The 13,844-nt window shown below is 34.6% G+C and overlaps 1 protein-coding gene across 1 annotated transcript; it reads left to right on the top strand.

Moving 5' to 3' along the window:
* Positions 1 to 9,341: 9,341 nt before the first annotated feature.
* Positions 9,342 to 13,516, top strand: LOC105038554 (ras-related protein RABA2a). Its single transcript, XM_010914399.3, has 2 exons — positions 9,342 to 9,613; positions 12,786 to 13,516. The coding sequence occupies exons 1-2, from the start codon at positions 9,446 to 9,448 to the stop codon at positions 13,272 to 13,274; spliced, it is 657 nt and encodes a 218-aa protein (XP_010912701.1). The 5' UTR covers positions 9,342 to 9,445; the 3' UTR covers positions 13,275 to 13,516.
* Positions 13,517 to 13,844: the final 328 nt, after the last annotated feature.

Here is a 13,844-nt window from a genome sequence, read left to right as displayed (position 1 = left end):
TTAAACTCGGTTTAACCCTTTAAAAGGGTACTGTGACGAACAGAGGAGGTGAGGTTGGGTTTTCTCGCCGCCGTACGAACCAGAGGAGAGAGAGAAAGGTGTGAGGCTGCTGTGAGAGAAGGAGCAGGAGGCTCCTGGACAGCGGTCGCCAGGCTCTTCAGGGGTTCAGGGGGGTCTCCAAGAGAAAGAGAGCTTTTGTGAGGGAAACTTCAGGTGAGAGAGAATTGGGTGTACAAGGGTTGAGGGTGAGGTCTCCTCTTGTAAAATTTTTTTTTCATAGTGAAGTTTGCATATCCCGTGGAGGCGAGCCCTTTTGTGGCTGATCCACGTATTTTGATTGTTTTTCTTTTAGTTTTGTTTCTTCTTTCTTCCTGCTGCATCGCGTGGTACTGAAAGAATCTTGGGAGGTGGTGTCCTAGCCAGACATCCACCCAACAAAATTTTTAGTCAAAGGATTAGCTATCATATAAGTAGTATCAATAAAATCAATAGACACTTGATGACTACTAATCCTCTCATTTACAGCAAGATACTTAATATCAATGTACTTGTTTGCATTAATCATCTTGCTACTATTAGAGAAAGAAACTGCAGCAGATTGTCACAATAAATTCTCAACAGCTTAGAAATAAAATCCATAATTTTAAGCCTTAAGATGAATTTTCTCAACCATAGAGTATATGAGAAAGCCTCGTAGTAGCTTATATATTCAACTTCTATAATAGAGCAAGCAATAATGTGTTGTTTTGCGCTCCTCCATGAAATTGCTCCACCAACCAACAAGAAGATGTAACCTATAGTGAACTTCCTACTATTGAAACAACCAGCATAATCTGTATCTGAATAATCGATCATCTTTAACTGATCGATCATCCTGTAAGTAAGTATGTAGTCTTTAGTCTCTTGAAGATAGCGCATTACCTTCTTAGCAGCTTTTTAGTGGTCCATACCTATCACTCTGATATCTATCAAGCATTTTTAAAACAAAACTAATATCCGGACGAGTATATACTTGAGCATACATCAAACTATCCACTGCAGATGCATAGAGTATATCCCTCATCTGATTTCTCTCAATCTCATTCCTGGGATATTGAAATTTACTGAATTTATCATCCTTAACAATTGACATTTCACTTGATAAGCAGCTAGACATTTCAAACCTTTTTAGGATCCTAGTAATGTAAGTCCTCTAAGATAAACCAAGCAATCTCTTACTCTTATCATAATAGATTTCTATACTAAGAACATAAGAAGCATCTTTCATATCTTTCATGTCAAAATATTTGAAAAAAAAAATTTTAGTTTCATATAAGAGACCCAAATCACTGCTGGCTAGTAAGATATAATCTATATATAGAATCAAAAATATAAACTTACTCTCACTCACCTTCAGATATATATATTAATCAGCAATATTTTTCTTAAATCCAAAAGAATTGATGATATAGTTAAACTTTAAATACCATTACTTGAAAGCTTGTTGAAGACCATATATGAATTTTTTTAATTTACATACCAACCTTTTATTTTTTGCACTGAAAATTCTTCAGACTGTTCCATATACAGCTCTTTCTTTAAATCTTCATTCAAGAATACAATTTTGACATCCATTTAATGTAGCTCTAAATCAAAATAAGTTACCAATACCATAATGATTCTGTATGAATCCTTTCCAGGAACAGAAAAAAATGTTTCATGATAATCGATGCTCTCTTTTTAAATAAATCCCTTTACTGCAAGTCTCGCCTCATATCTTTCGATATTATCTTTGGAATCCTGTTTAGTCTTAAAAATTTATTTACAATCTACAGGCTTAAATCCTTTAAGTAATTCGATAAGTTCTCAGACTTAATTTTTAATCATGAATTTCATTTCATCTTTCATAGTATCTAATCAGAGTTCAAAATTATCACCATTCATGATATCTTTAAAAGAGACTGGACCATCCTTCATCCCAATATCATAATTATATTCTTGAGATAAACAATATAATTATCTGAAATAGTCAATCTTTTAATTCTAGTAGATCTTCATAATATTTTAAATTCAGTATCATTATTGTGATTATTTTTAATTAGATTAGGTTCATTGACATACTGTTCGTGAAGTAATGTATCAATCATCTGTTGATATTCTATAATCTCATGTTGAACAGGTTCATATGCAATATCTCTAGATATTATTGTAATAGAAAAAGATTCTCTTATTTTTTTCTAACACCGTATTACGTGGTTCACCACTCTTACTATTTCACCATCCTTAATGAACCTAGCAGTTTTAGTTTCTACAGTTTTAGTAGTGTATGATGGACAATAAAATCTAAAACTCTTTGACTTTTCTGGATACCTTATAAAATAATAACTAACAGTTCTGGGATTCAATTTTTTTCTTATGGATTATATAATCGAGCCTCTATAGAATAATTTCAAATATGTAAATATCCTAAACTTGATTTTCTATCCATCTATAACTCAAAAGAAATTTTAGAAATGATCTTACTAGGTATCCACCTTAGGATATACATAGTAGTTTTCAAAGCTTCTCCCCACAAATTTAAGGATAATGAAGAATTATCAATCATACTCCTCGTCATGTCCATCAAGGTGCGATTACACCTTTTGGCCATACTATTTTGTTGGAGATTTTTTAGCACAGTATACTGTGCTACAACATCATACTGTTCAAAAAATTTGGCAAAAAATCCAAGATTATGGTCAGATTCACCATATCTGTTGTAGTATTCACCACTCCTATCAGATCTCACAACCTTAATTTTTTTTTTCAATTAATTTTCTACTTCAGCTTTGTACACATTAAAGATTTTCAAAGCTTCAAACTTTTCATGCAACAAAAAAATATAACCATAATAAAAAATCATCAATAAATGTGATAAAATATCTTTGCCCTCAAAAATAAAGTGAAAAATAGCCACAAATATCGGTATGTATTAATTCTAAGAGTCCTTGACTTATAGTGGCATATCTTTTATGATTTTTAATTTATTTTTTTTAATGCAATCTATGCACATACCAAAATCACTAAAATCTAAATTTAGTAAAATACCTTTCTTAACCAATCTAGTCATTCTTTCTTTTAATATGTGACCTAATCGTCTATGCCATAATATTGAAGAACTCTCATTTATAATACCATGTTTCATTCCAACATTGATATTCTTTAAGAAGAATCTAAATTCATTTTATATAAACCATTGCACAATATTTCAGTACCAACCAAAATAAAATTTTTTGTTAATTTAAAACTTGAATTTATAAAAGTAAATAAAAAATCTTCTAAATCAAGTTTTGATAAAAACAACTAAATTTTTAGATACTAAAGAAATATAAAAGACATCATGTAGATCTAATTAGAATCTGATGTCTGTAATAAGTCTGCAAGTCCCAATTGAAAATTGAAATGATCTTGAACTTCATCCGGTTCTCCATAAAGATCCATCACTCTCTATTATTTAGCTTCTGACTTGAAAAAAATCTCTAAAATGAATTAAAAATGTAAATTACAGCACTCGAATTAATCCACCAGGAGCATCAATAAAATTAATTTCGAAGCAAACAAGTGATAAGAGAATACCCTTCTTTTTGAATCATTTTCTTCTTTTCTTACAATCTTTCTTGATATATCTCTCCTTGTTATAGAAGAAATATTTCAATTTATAAAAACTTTTATTTGATGGATTGTTGGATTCTTTATTTCATCTCTTCACCTTCTTTCTTTTAGGATGCTCCTGTGAAATCACGTGAATAACTGAGACCCTTTCCTATCTTAATCTCTCTTCCTCTTGCACACACTGGGAGATGAGTTCATTCATTGACTGTGTGCTGTAGTAAATCTTAAATTGGATAAACTGAGATGAAAGAAAATTGAGAATAAATTGGACAAGAAAGCTTTCAGATACTGTCATTCCTAAGTCATTCAATTTCTCATCTATATTACATATTTCCATAATATACTTTTTCATATCAGAAATTCCATCATATTTTATAGAGGTTAACTTATTCATAAAGGTACCAGCTAAGGTTTTATTGAATTTGATAAACTACTGTTCTATAGAGGAAAGGTATCTAGAGGTCAATTTATTATTAGAAATAGATCTCCTAATGTCTCTCGCTATAAAGCTCTTAATGATCATGAGAGACAATCTATTAGGATGCTCCCATTTTTCATATAATTTCTTTTGATCAGAAGTAGTGGGAGTAGGTGGATTAGACTGAGGCTTACGAAGGACCAAATTTAAATCTAGACATCCTAAGATAATAAGAAGCTGCTCGTGCCAATCTAGATAATTAGATCCATTCAGTATGAAAATGTTAGATAGATATGATGAGAGTAAAACAGGGATCATAGTTGTAAATAAAAGAGTATGCTCACAATTATGATCATAATACAGATTCCATAACATAATTCTGCTAATAGCACTTATTATACAACTACAAAATAGTTTTGGACAAGAATCATAACATATAATAAGTATCACAACTAATTCATTCATAAATTTAAATATAATAAATAATGCCAAAGCATGCATTACATAAATCTTGTATATAAAAAATTTCATAATCAACAATAATATAAAATATGTAAGTAAGAACAATCATTATAATATGGACACATAATTTATGTTTAAACTGTGATCCATCATATTAGTTATATTTTCAATGATTTAACTAACTATGATTATAAGAATCCGAGATTATTCCCAATTTTTGAGTGTAGAACACCTCATCTTTATGTAATTTAAGTTAGTCAACCTATTTCTCTTAATTTTATATCCGATTATAGTCACCTTTGGGTCTACTGTAACAAACACACCTTTATATAATTCTAAAACTATAATGAGAGTAAAAACCATGAGCCCTCAATGACTCAGCTACCCAAGATCCATAAAGTGCTCCAGACTCTTTGAGGCTATGCGAAAAATATAATTGAACATTGCAATAATGAGCAAAATTATCAAATAAATAATATATAAATTATTTAAATATTTTATTATTATGAAAAATTGAATAAAATATTTCTCAAGCCATCACGAGTCCAACGGTTCAAAAATCAATCAAATCGGATGGAAAATGAATAAGTTTCAGTGATTATACCAAAAACTTTGACAATAAAGGACTCAATCATACATAACAGAAAGAAAAAGAACTTTACTGTAAAACTGCAGGGAACTTGCTATAATAAAGTATTCATCAGGGGGTTATTTGCAAAATTGTTTAAAATAAAATCGGGTTAGTGGGTTCGGGTCTGATCCAAAAACTAATGGATCAAAACCTAAAATCCGAAACCCGATAGCCATAATAGGTTTGAATCCTAAGGGATTCAGATCTGGATCCATTTAGGCTTCGAAACTCAAATCCCAAACCCCTTCCACCCCTGTACGCGAGAAGCCCTAAGGGCTTCTCTCTTCCACGCCGCCCGAGCGATCAGACGGCCACTACTAACCATCCCAGCCATTGGAGAAGCCAGGAAAAAGGGCAGCAGACGACCACCCTTACCGGAGGGCAACAAAAAACCCGCCGCTGCTCCCACTGCCGCGGCACAAGCCACTATTCATGCGGCTGCACTGAAGACACTACGGGCGGTGGAGGGCAACAAAAGACCCCCTTCTCCAGGTCTACGATGCATCGGAGCACGGTTCCACCGTTGGCACAGCTCCATTTGGCCACTGCATCCCCACGGCTTCATGGAGACGCCATGTGCGACGGAGGATCCCGTTGCCACCGTCAAGAAGCAAGATGCTCCCCCCCCCACCCTGCGATCCGCTGCCATCGCCGACATAGCAACGGCCGTGCCGGCCCCAAACCTTTTTTAAATTTATTATTTTATTTTCAAAAAATTAGTAAAACCTTAATTTAATTTTTTAGATTTTATTTAATTTGAAAAATTTAAAAATATATGATTTTAATATTTTGAAAATAAATCATAAATTTATCAAAAAAAATTTACATGGACACAAAGCATAAAACCGAAACTCTAGTACTACATATTAGATAATTTTAATTTTTTATGTCTGGATCATATTCTTATGTTCATACAAAAATTAAATCATAAATAAATCATACCTTCCACTATCGTGTATCCAATACGATGATTCGTAGTCCGCTGGATGTCTGATCTTTTCCGTAAGATGTCTGATCTTCTCTCTCCTCATCCTCCTCCTTAACGTGGCAATCGATGGAATCATTCATATCTTTCTGAGAGTTGGAGAAAGGGACTAGAGTACCTCTATATTTATACATGCAATTGTTTTGTCCCATCAAAAAATTAACTTTTAATTAGAATCGAACTTTCAGTCCAAATTTTATTAGGAATATGTCTCTTTAATTAATCAGGCTCACTGTAATTGATTCAGTATATATGGCTAACCTAAAGAGTTAAATCTGATTAAATGATAATTAAACCACATAATAGAAGTCAAATCTGATGCGCCAAACTAGGTCAGGCAGGGCACCAAGATTGTAGATAAACCTGCTCATATGTCTAATAAACAGAAAGTTACCTATCTTTTACAACGAGTGTGGGCGGATAAATTATGTCTTTGTCACAAGTGCATGGGCTGAAATTGTGAACATTGACTTCAAAAAAGTTGAGTAAAAATGCTCATCCTCCGAACAATTCAAGGCAAGGTGCCTTGACCAACTAGAGTTCATCACTCTTTGGACAGGCCCTACTCCCTAGACTTCAAATGATTTAAAAAAAAGGGAAGCAAGAAGAGTTGGAGTTTGGCCCTTATCTGAATCTTTTCCATACCAAGAGCACAGCATGTAGCTTGTACTTGACCGAAATGAAATAATAAATTTCGACACGTTGCAACTATGAAATGTCAGGTTTCCTACAAATTTTACTGCATGATGTCATACATAACTGTGATTTACTGTCTCCTTTCAATTTTTTCAGCTGCTTCACATGTTTCTAGAAAGAACAATGCTAATTGGAGTTCAGAATCACATGCAACCTTTCACATGCTGCCTCTTTACAGAACTTGGTGTACAAGCAACAAAGTGCACAAGAACATGACTTTTAAGTAGGACAAAAGTTTTCGTTCAAGAAACCACATCTCATATTCATCTATTTTTAATTACTTATCATAAATTCTTTCAATCTAAACTTGCAAATTTAAAAAATATATATATAGTAGTCAATCCATTGATCTAGCCTAATTAATCTACAATTTAGCATTCTTTTATCATTAAAAGAAATTTGGTATAATGCTTTCTTTAAACCTATGCTCCAATTAGTTACGCTTTTTTTTTTTTTTTTGATAGAAAAAAAGGGTTTGGAAGGGGGTGTCGCGACGTGGTTTTCTCCTCTAGGTGTAACCACAAGACTCCCAACCTCATACGAGCAAATTCAATGGGTGAGTACGTCATTCCAGCACCATCGAGATCTAACGGATCAAAAACCACTTCTAATATACGCATCCAGGCCGTCAGAATCAGCTCCCTTCTGATCATTCACGTCCTGCCATTTAATCGAAGCCCCAATGTCCATCGTGATTCGAATCCGGATCACTTGCATGGAAACTAAAGCCCATTCCATCAAGCCACTCCCTCGATGGTATTAGTTAGGCCATTCAAGTTGAGAGTGTGACGATATTGCTAATCGACCATGAAGTGACTACTAACACTTCAAATTATTTCAAAGAAAAATGCACTAATTATTTAGGTCGATGGCCTAACTTGTACATCAAATTATTTCAAAGAAAAATGCTTCAATAAATTAGAAATCTCCACATAAATTGTTTACTACCATCCTTCTATTCATGTTGTTTCTTAGTCTAGTTTCATGTATGGTGCATTGGCACTTGTACATGTTATGAGGTTCATAAGGTGGCTATATAATCTTCTTTTTCTTATTTTCAGAGTAATATGATGATCATTTACCACCACAGAAATTAAATCTAATATCTCTTCTACAACGCAGAATACCAACATCTTGAGCTAATACTTACTAATAATTGTGCAATATTTTCATGTGAAATTTTATCTCACACTCGTTATACCATATTCCAATGTCTATAACTACTCTTCACCTTATATCAATTTTTGCACACTCTCCAACTGGTATATGGATATGCTGGCAATGCACCAACCCATTTCCTTGGTCTTTTGGCCATCATCATGTGATAAGGTTCCTTCATTGCGACTCATGGCCAGCGGAGATGAATTGTTCCTGGGCCCCACCATCCCCTTTCACGGCTTGACGGCCTCCGCTCACGGAAATGCCGGGATCTTTGGACACCGCCCTTCCGCCGGCCAACCGACCGCCGAGTCCTTCATTGAGATGCTGCTTTTTTCTGTTCAAATCTCACATGACCCTCCCGGTACTTAAGTTTCCTCACCAGATCGGAGGTCAGACTAGACCCGACCAGACCGGACCGGACAGTTGTAAACCAATACTTTAATGGTGCTGGTATGTCATGACGGTGGACACAACTTTGATACAGTTGTTGTGTCTGGCGGTGGTGTTACAGCTGTTATTATTCTGAGTTTATGAATATTAAGATTTTTTTGAAACCAAAATAATGACAATCATAACATTTTAATTCAAGATTTTAATGTTGCTGTTATTTTACCATAATACCTTTCACCAAAAAATTATTTATTTAGTTATAATGGATAGGTGTTATATCTCCCGCACTAAAGTATGGTGCGCCTTTCTTTATACATCCGTTGTTGGGTTGCACAATGATTACTTCAAAATTTATACATCCAAAAAATTCGAAATGCTTTAAAAGCTATACCGAGCACCATCTGATAATCTATGTCATGGAAGATGATGGCTCATTAAATTATTTATCAAAAGTTATCCAAATAATATAACTTAATATTATAACAAAATATAATAATAAAAATAATCAAAAATTAAAAATAAAAATACCATTTTAGTCAACTAAGTCACTATCAATCAAATAATATTAATTATCTTTTAACTAATTGATCTCATATTATGTTTTTTTTAGGAGGCACAAATGTTGAAACTGAAAAATTAATTTAGCTAAACAGTGTAAACATTATCTCCTGAGTGTTGCGCTTGTTAAATAATGATTGTTACAACATAATAATGATCCAATTATGACCATTTTTTAGGTATATTAGTATTTGCTTGGATAATTTCGGTCTAAAACCGGACAGAGATCCGAAGCGGTCGAGATGTCCTAGTGTTACCCAGCGGCGACACGTGTGGACAAAACGCGTAATAGCTGGCTTTTTTTCTTTTTTTTTTTTGTCTCGAGTGTATAATGAAGTTAGTTTTCCCAGGGGCATTCCGGGAATAAAGAAACAAATTTTTGTTTTGTTTTCTTTATCATTTCTCATCACAGAGGTATCGGAGCCCAGTAGAAGAAGACCAGAAGAGTAGAGAGTAGAAACTAGAGACCGAGAGAGGGTTCTCTCCTTCGAAGAGATAGGAGAGAAGAAGAGCGATGGCGACGAGGAGAGCGGAGGAGGAGTACGATTACTTGTTCAAGGTGGTGTTGATCGGCGATTCGGGAGTGGGGAAGTCCAACCTGCTCTCCCGATTCACCCGCAACGAGTTCTGCCTCGAGTCCAAGTCCACCATCGGCGTCGAATTCGCCACCCGTACCCTCCAAGTATCTCCCGACCCCCTTCTACCCCTCTCTTGGATCTTCTATTTTTTGTGCGAGTTTTTGCTCAATTTGGTGTTTTCTTGTGGAATTCTGGGATGGATTTTGCATCCTTTTTGACGAAGCTTCAGAGATCTCTCGTCGATATGTCTGGGTTTTGTCTGTGATGTGAAGTTCTTTTTTTTTTTTTCTTTTGAATTTTTTGAATAATCATGGTTTGGATTATGTTGATGTTTGAGTTTCTTTTCTCGAATTTCGAGAGTTTCTTTGAATTACTGGATTTGTTTTGATGTTTGGGCGGTTGATGTGGTTGGGTTTCATGTCGGCGTCTCATTTCCTGGGCATCAAAAGAAAAAGAGAACATTTATTAAATTTTTGAGATTTCTTGAATTCTTGGTGGATTTCTTTTAGTTTTAGTATCGTGTTGGATCATAGGATTCTGGCTTAAGTTTCTTGCTCTTATGTTGCAGATCCGGATCGGTTTTTGTTTGTTCTTATTATTGCCTATTTAGATACGTTAATATGTGGTTTAATTTCTAGCGGTTGCTTGATTTTGATGTTGGCCTGTTTTGTAAAGATGATAAATTCCGAGATCTATTTCTGTACATGTCGGATTTGTGTCTGAATCCTGGCTGAGTGCTTTTGGTATGGAGAGTGGCAACAGAGTCAGTAATTTGGCATTGATGCTGCCATGTTCAGTACATTATGACTTGATCTCCTTGTAGGTCTGGGTTGGAGTTAAATGTTGCATTTAGTCTGCTTTCCCTTCTATGGGGTGTTATAAGGATTGCTTCTCCTAGTACGATTTTTGCCTATTTGCATCATAACTTTTAATGTGTTCCCAACTATTGTTGAATGTAGGCTTTATGACCACACATAATATGATAACAATGTAGTGAGTTGGACTTGGAGTTGCCAACTTTTTTCAGTAAAATATACAAGAGCATCCTAGAGAAGGAAGATATTTTCTTCTGTCTACAGCAAGGTACTTTCTATATGGGAGTGGCTTAGACCACATTCTTTGTAAAATATTGAATAACCATTGTCTAGATTTTGGGGGTCTCAATTCGAACATAGTAAGTATGTCCTTGCAGTTCTTTTCCTTTATACCATTGAAGGCCATTCAGGATTTCTGTTGGAAAAAAAGAAAAAAAAAAAAAAAAGAGCAGAAAATCAATCATGCCTTTCAAAATCCCATTTTTCACTTTATCAGAGTACATCTAGAAGAAATAAGTGACCGTAAGTTCATTTTGTAGCCTAACCAGTAGTTGGAAACTGGGAACCTTGTGGTCTGAAAAGTGGCTCAATTCGATAATGCATTGATAAATAGCAGTGATCACATTGTCTTCCAAAATTCTATTTTAAGGCTGAAACTGGATAGGATACCAGTATATCCATAACCATATTCATATTTGTTTTATTTGACGAATACGAATATGGATATGGATATTAGTCAAATGTAAAAATTTATATCCATATTTGTTTCAAATGGATAGAGATACAAATTGGATACTGAAAGTGGATATAAATAAGGACATAAGTCCGATGACTAAACATTACGATCACAGAATTAAAGATATTATTAAAGACATGATAAATCAAATTAATAGCATTTTAATGTAGTTATATATTTTCCTTAAAAGTTCATGAGTTCTATGTAAAATCAAAGAAAATTACAAATAAAATCAGATATTCGAAGCGGATTAGATGGTTGTCTATCCATATCCATATCCATTTTTGTTCTGATGGATGTAGATACAAATACAGATATTAGTCGGATGCTCAAATTTCTATCCATATCTAAATGAATTCGGATACAGAAATGGATTCAGTTGGATATTATCGAATCCACTTTCACCCCTATTCTATTTTGTTGAAATATCATGGAGTAAACTAATAGAAAGTAGCTTTTATGCATCCATATTCTTTCTAAGTTCTCATTCTATTATATTTATCTATTCAACATACATGCAGAGAATAGAAGTAGCCTTGACACAAGAATTCAATTAATCCACAGTTATTGATGACCTTTTTATGTTATGTTTTTTGTGCATGTTTCTTCATATTCTGTCTTGGTGAAGGTGGTGTTCTGTGCCCCAGTGATCCTTTCTAGTTGTAATAAATGAAAATATAGGTTGTTGATTTGCATTGATTTAAGTTTACCATGCAGCCAATATGTTTATCTTTGAAGATTGATATGTCAAGGGCAAGGTTTGCCTTGTCGATACTGGATCCCATACTGATAAAATTCTATTATAGTGTCGGTATGTGGTTTGGTACGATATGATAGTGTCGGTACGGGATGGTATGATATATCAATATAATATCGGTATGGTATGGCTGGTATGGGACGGTATGAGGCAGTACAATAAACAATGATCAAAAGCCTATGGTGAAGCTATAATTGTACATTACGTGTCTCCGTTGCCTTTGCTACATATATGTCTTAGGACTGAAACCGGATCGGATACGAATCAGATACAAGCATATCCGTATATATATTTATTTTTTCTGATGAATACACATACGGATATGGATATTATTTAGATGTAAAAATTTATATCCATATTTATTTTAGACGAATATGGATATTATTCAAATATTATGGATATAATTACGGATGTAAATTGGATAATTAAACTTTATGACTATAAAATCAAAGATATTACTAGATAGATAATAAATCAAGTTAATAGCGTGTTTATACGGTTTTATATTTCTCTTAAAAATTTAAGTGCTGTATAAAATTATATAGGGTTATAGATAAATTCGGATGTTTAGATATGGATCGGATGGTTGTCTATGCATATCTATATCCATTTTTCTTTGATGGATATGGATACAAATATGGATATTAGTCAAATCTTCAAATTTTTATCTATATTCTGATTTATTCGAATATAAAAATGGATCCGGACGAATATTATCCATACCACTTTTATCCCTAATATGTCTTGAACATTCTTTCTATATAATCCTCATGTTTCACATCAGCACGAATTCATCCAGGAACATTGTTGCGATCGCCTGTCTTATCAATTGCCTCATTGAGGTTTTTAGTCTGGATATTTCAGGAGCTTGCATTTTTTGTGTATGCCTTAATTCTTGATTCTAAGCTTAAACATCTGTCTTTTCCCGTTTTCCTTGCATGATAATGCTTTACTCTTTCCTACTCTAGGTAGAGGGCAGGATAATTAAAGCACAGATATGGGACACAGCAGGCCAGGAGCGATACCGGGCAATAACCAGTGCCTATTACCGTGGAGCCCTCGGAGCCCTCTTAGTCTATGACGTGACAAAGCCCACAACATTTGAGAACGTTAGCCGGTGGCTCAAGGAGCTTCGTGACCATGCTGACTCCAACATTGTTATCATGCTCATTGGTAACAAAACTGACCTTGAGCACCTCCGTGCAGTCGCCACTGAAGATGGACAGAGCTTTGCCGAGAGGGAAGGGCTATCCTTCATAGAGACATCTGCCCTTGAGGCTATAAATGTGGAGAAGGCCTTCCAAATGATTCTTGCTGAGATTTATCGAATCATCAGCAAGAAGAACATCTCCTCAGATGAGCCTGGGCCAGGATCTACTGGAGGCATTAAAGAAGGGAAGGCCATCACAGTCTCTGCATCAGAGTCTAACGGTACGAGGAAGTGCTGCTCAACATAGTGGTCATTAGCGCCACTTATTCTTATGCGATTATAGGATGTAAATTTTGGGATTTAAAGCTTCTAGACCGCATTTGTTGTGCTTCATTTGGATCAGGTGCTTGGTTGAGGCTGCTTTCTTCTGTTTCTGCTGGATCTCACTGTACTTGCTTTCAGTATTCTGTTATATTACTTGGAAGTATAGATAGACAAGATTGTTCCCATAAAGCAGTAAGAAGTGAAAGGTTTAATATTGTTTGACAACATGGAATCACTCAATCCTTTGAGCACATAACAGCAATTTATTCTGAAGGCTACTGGTCAGGTTAAATTTTGAAACATAAAGTATCTTGCCAAATTTTACTGCAATGTAGTAGAAATTTTCTTTTTTAGAATTGGCTTGGCTGCAGATACATGCGTGCACCTTTGTGACCTTCTTCCAGGTCCTTCATTGTATAAGATTTTAGAGAGTCACAGCTGCAATCGGTATGTATGTCTCTCTTGTTGTGCTGTATGTTTCTCAGAAGTCCATGCTTTCTGTAAGTTGAGGGCAGTAGATACCTGGCTTTCTAAGACCATTTGATGCTCTTGG

Source organism: Elaeis guineensis, chromosome 1, assembly GCF_000442705.2.
Source record: "Elaeis guineensis isolate ETL-2024a chromosome 1, EG11, whole genome shotgun sequence".
NCBI classification, from domain to species: Eukaryota; Viridiplantae; Streptophyta; class Magnoliopsida; order Arecales; family Arecaceae; genus Elaeis; species Elaeis guineensis.
This window is presented reverse-complemented; position numbering and strand designations above follow the sequence as displayed.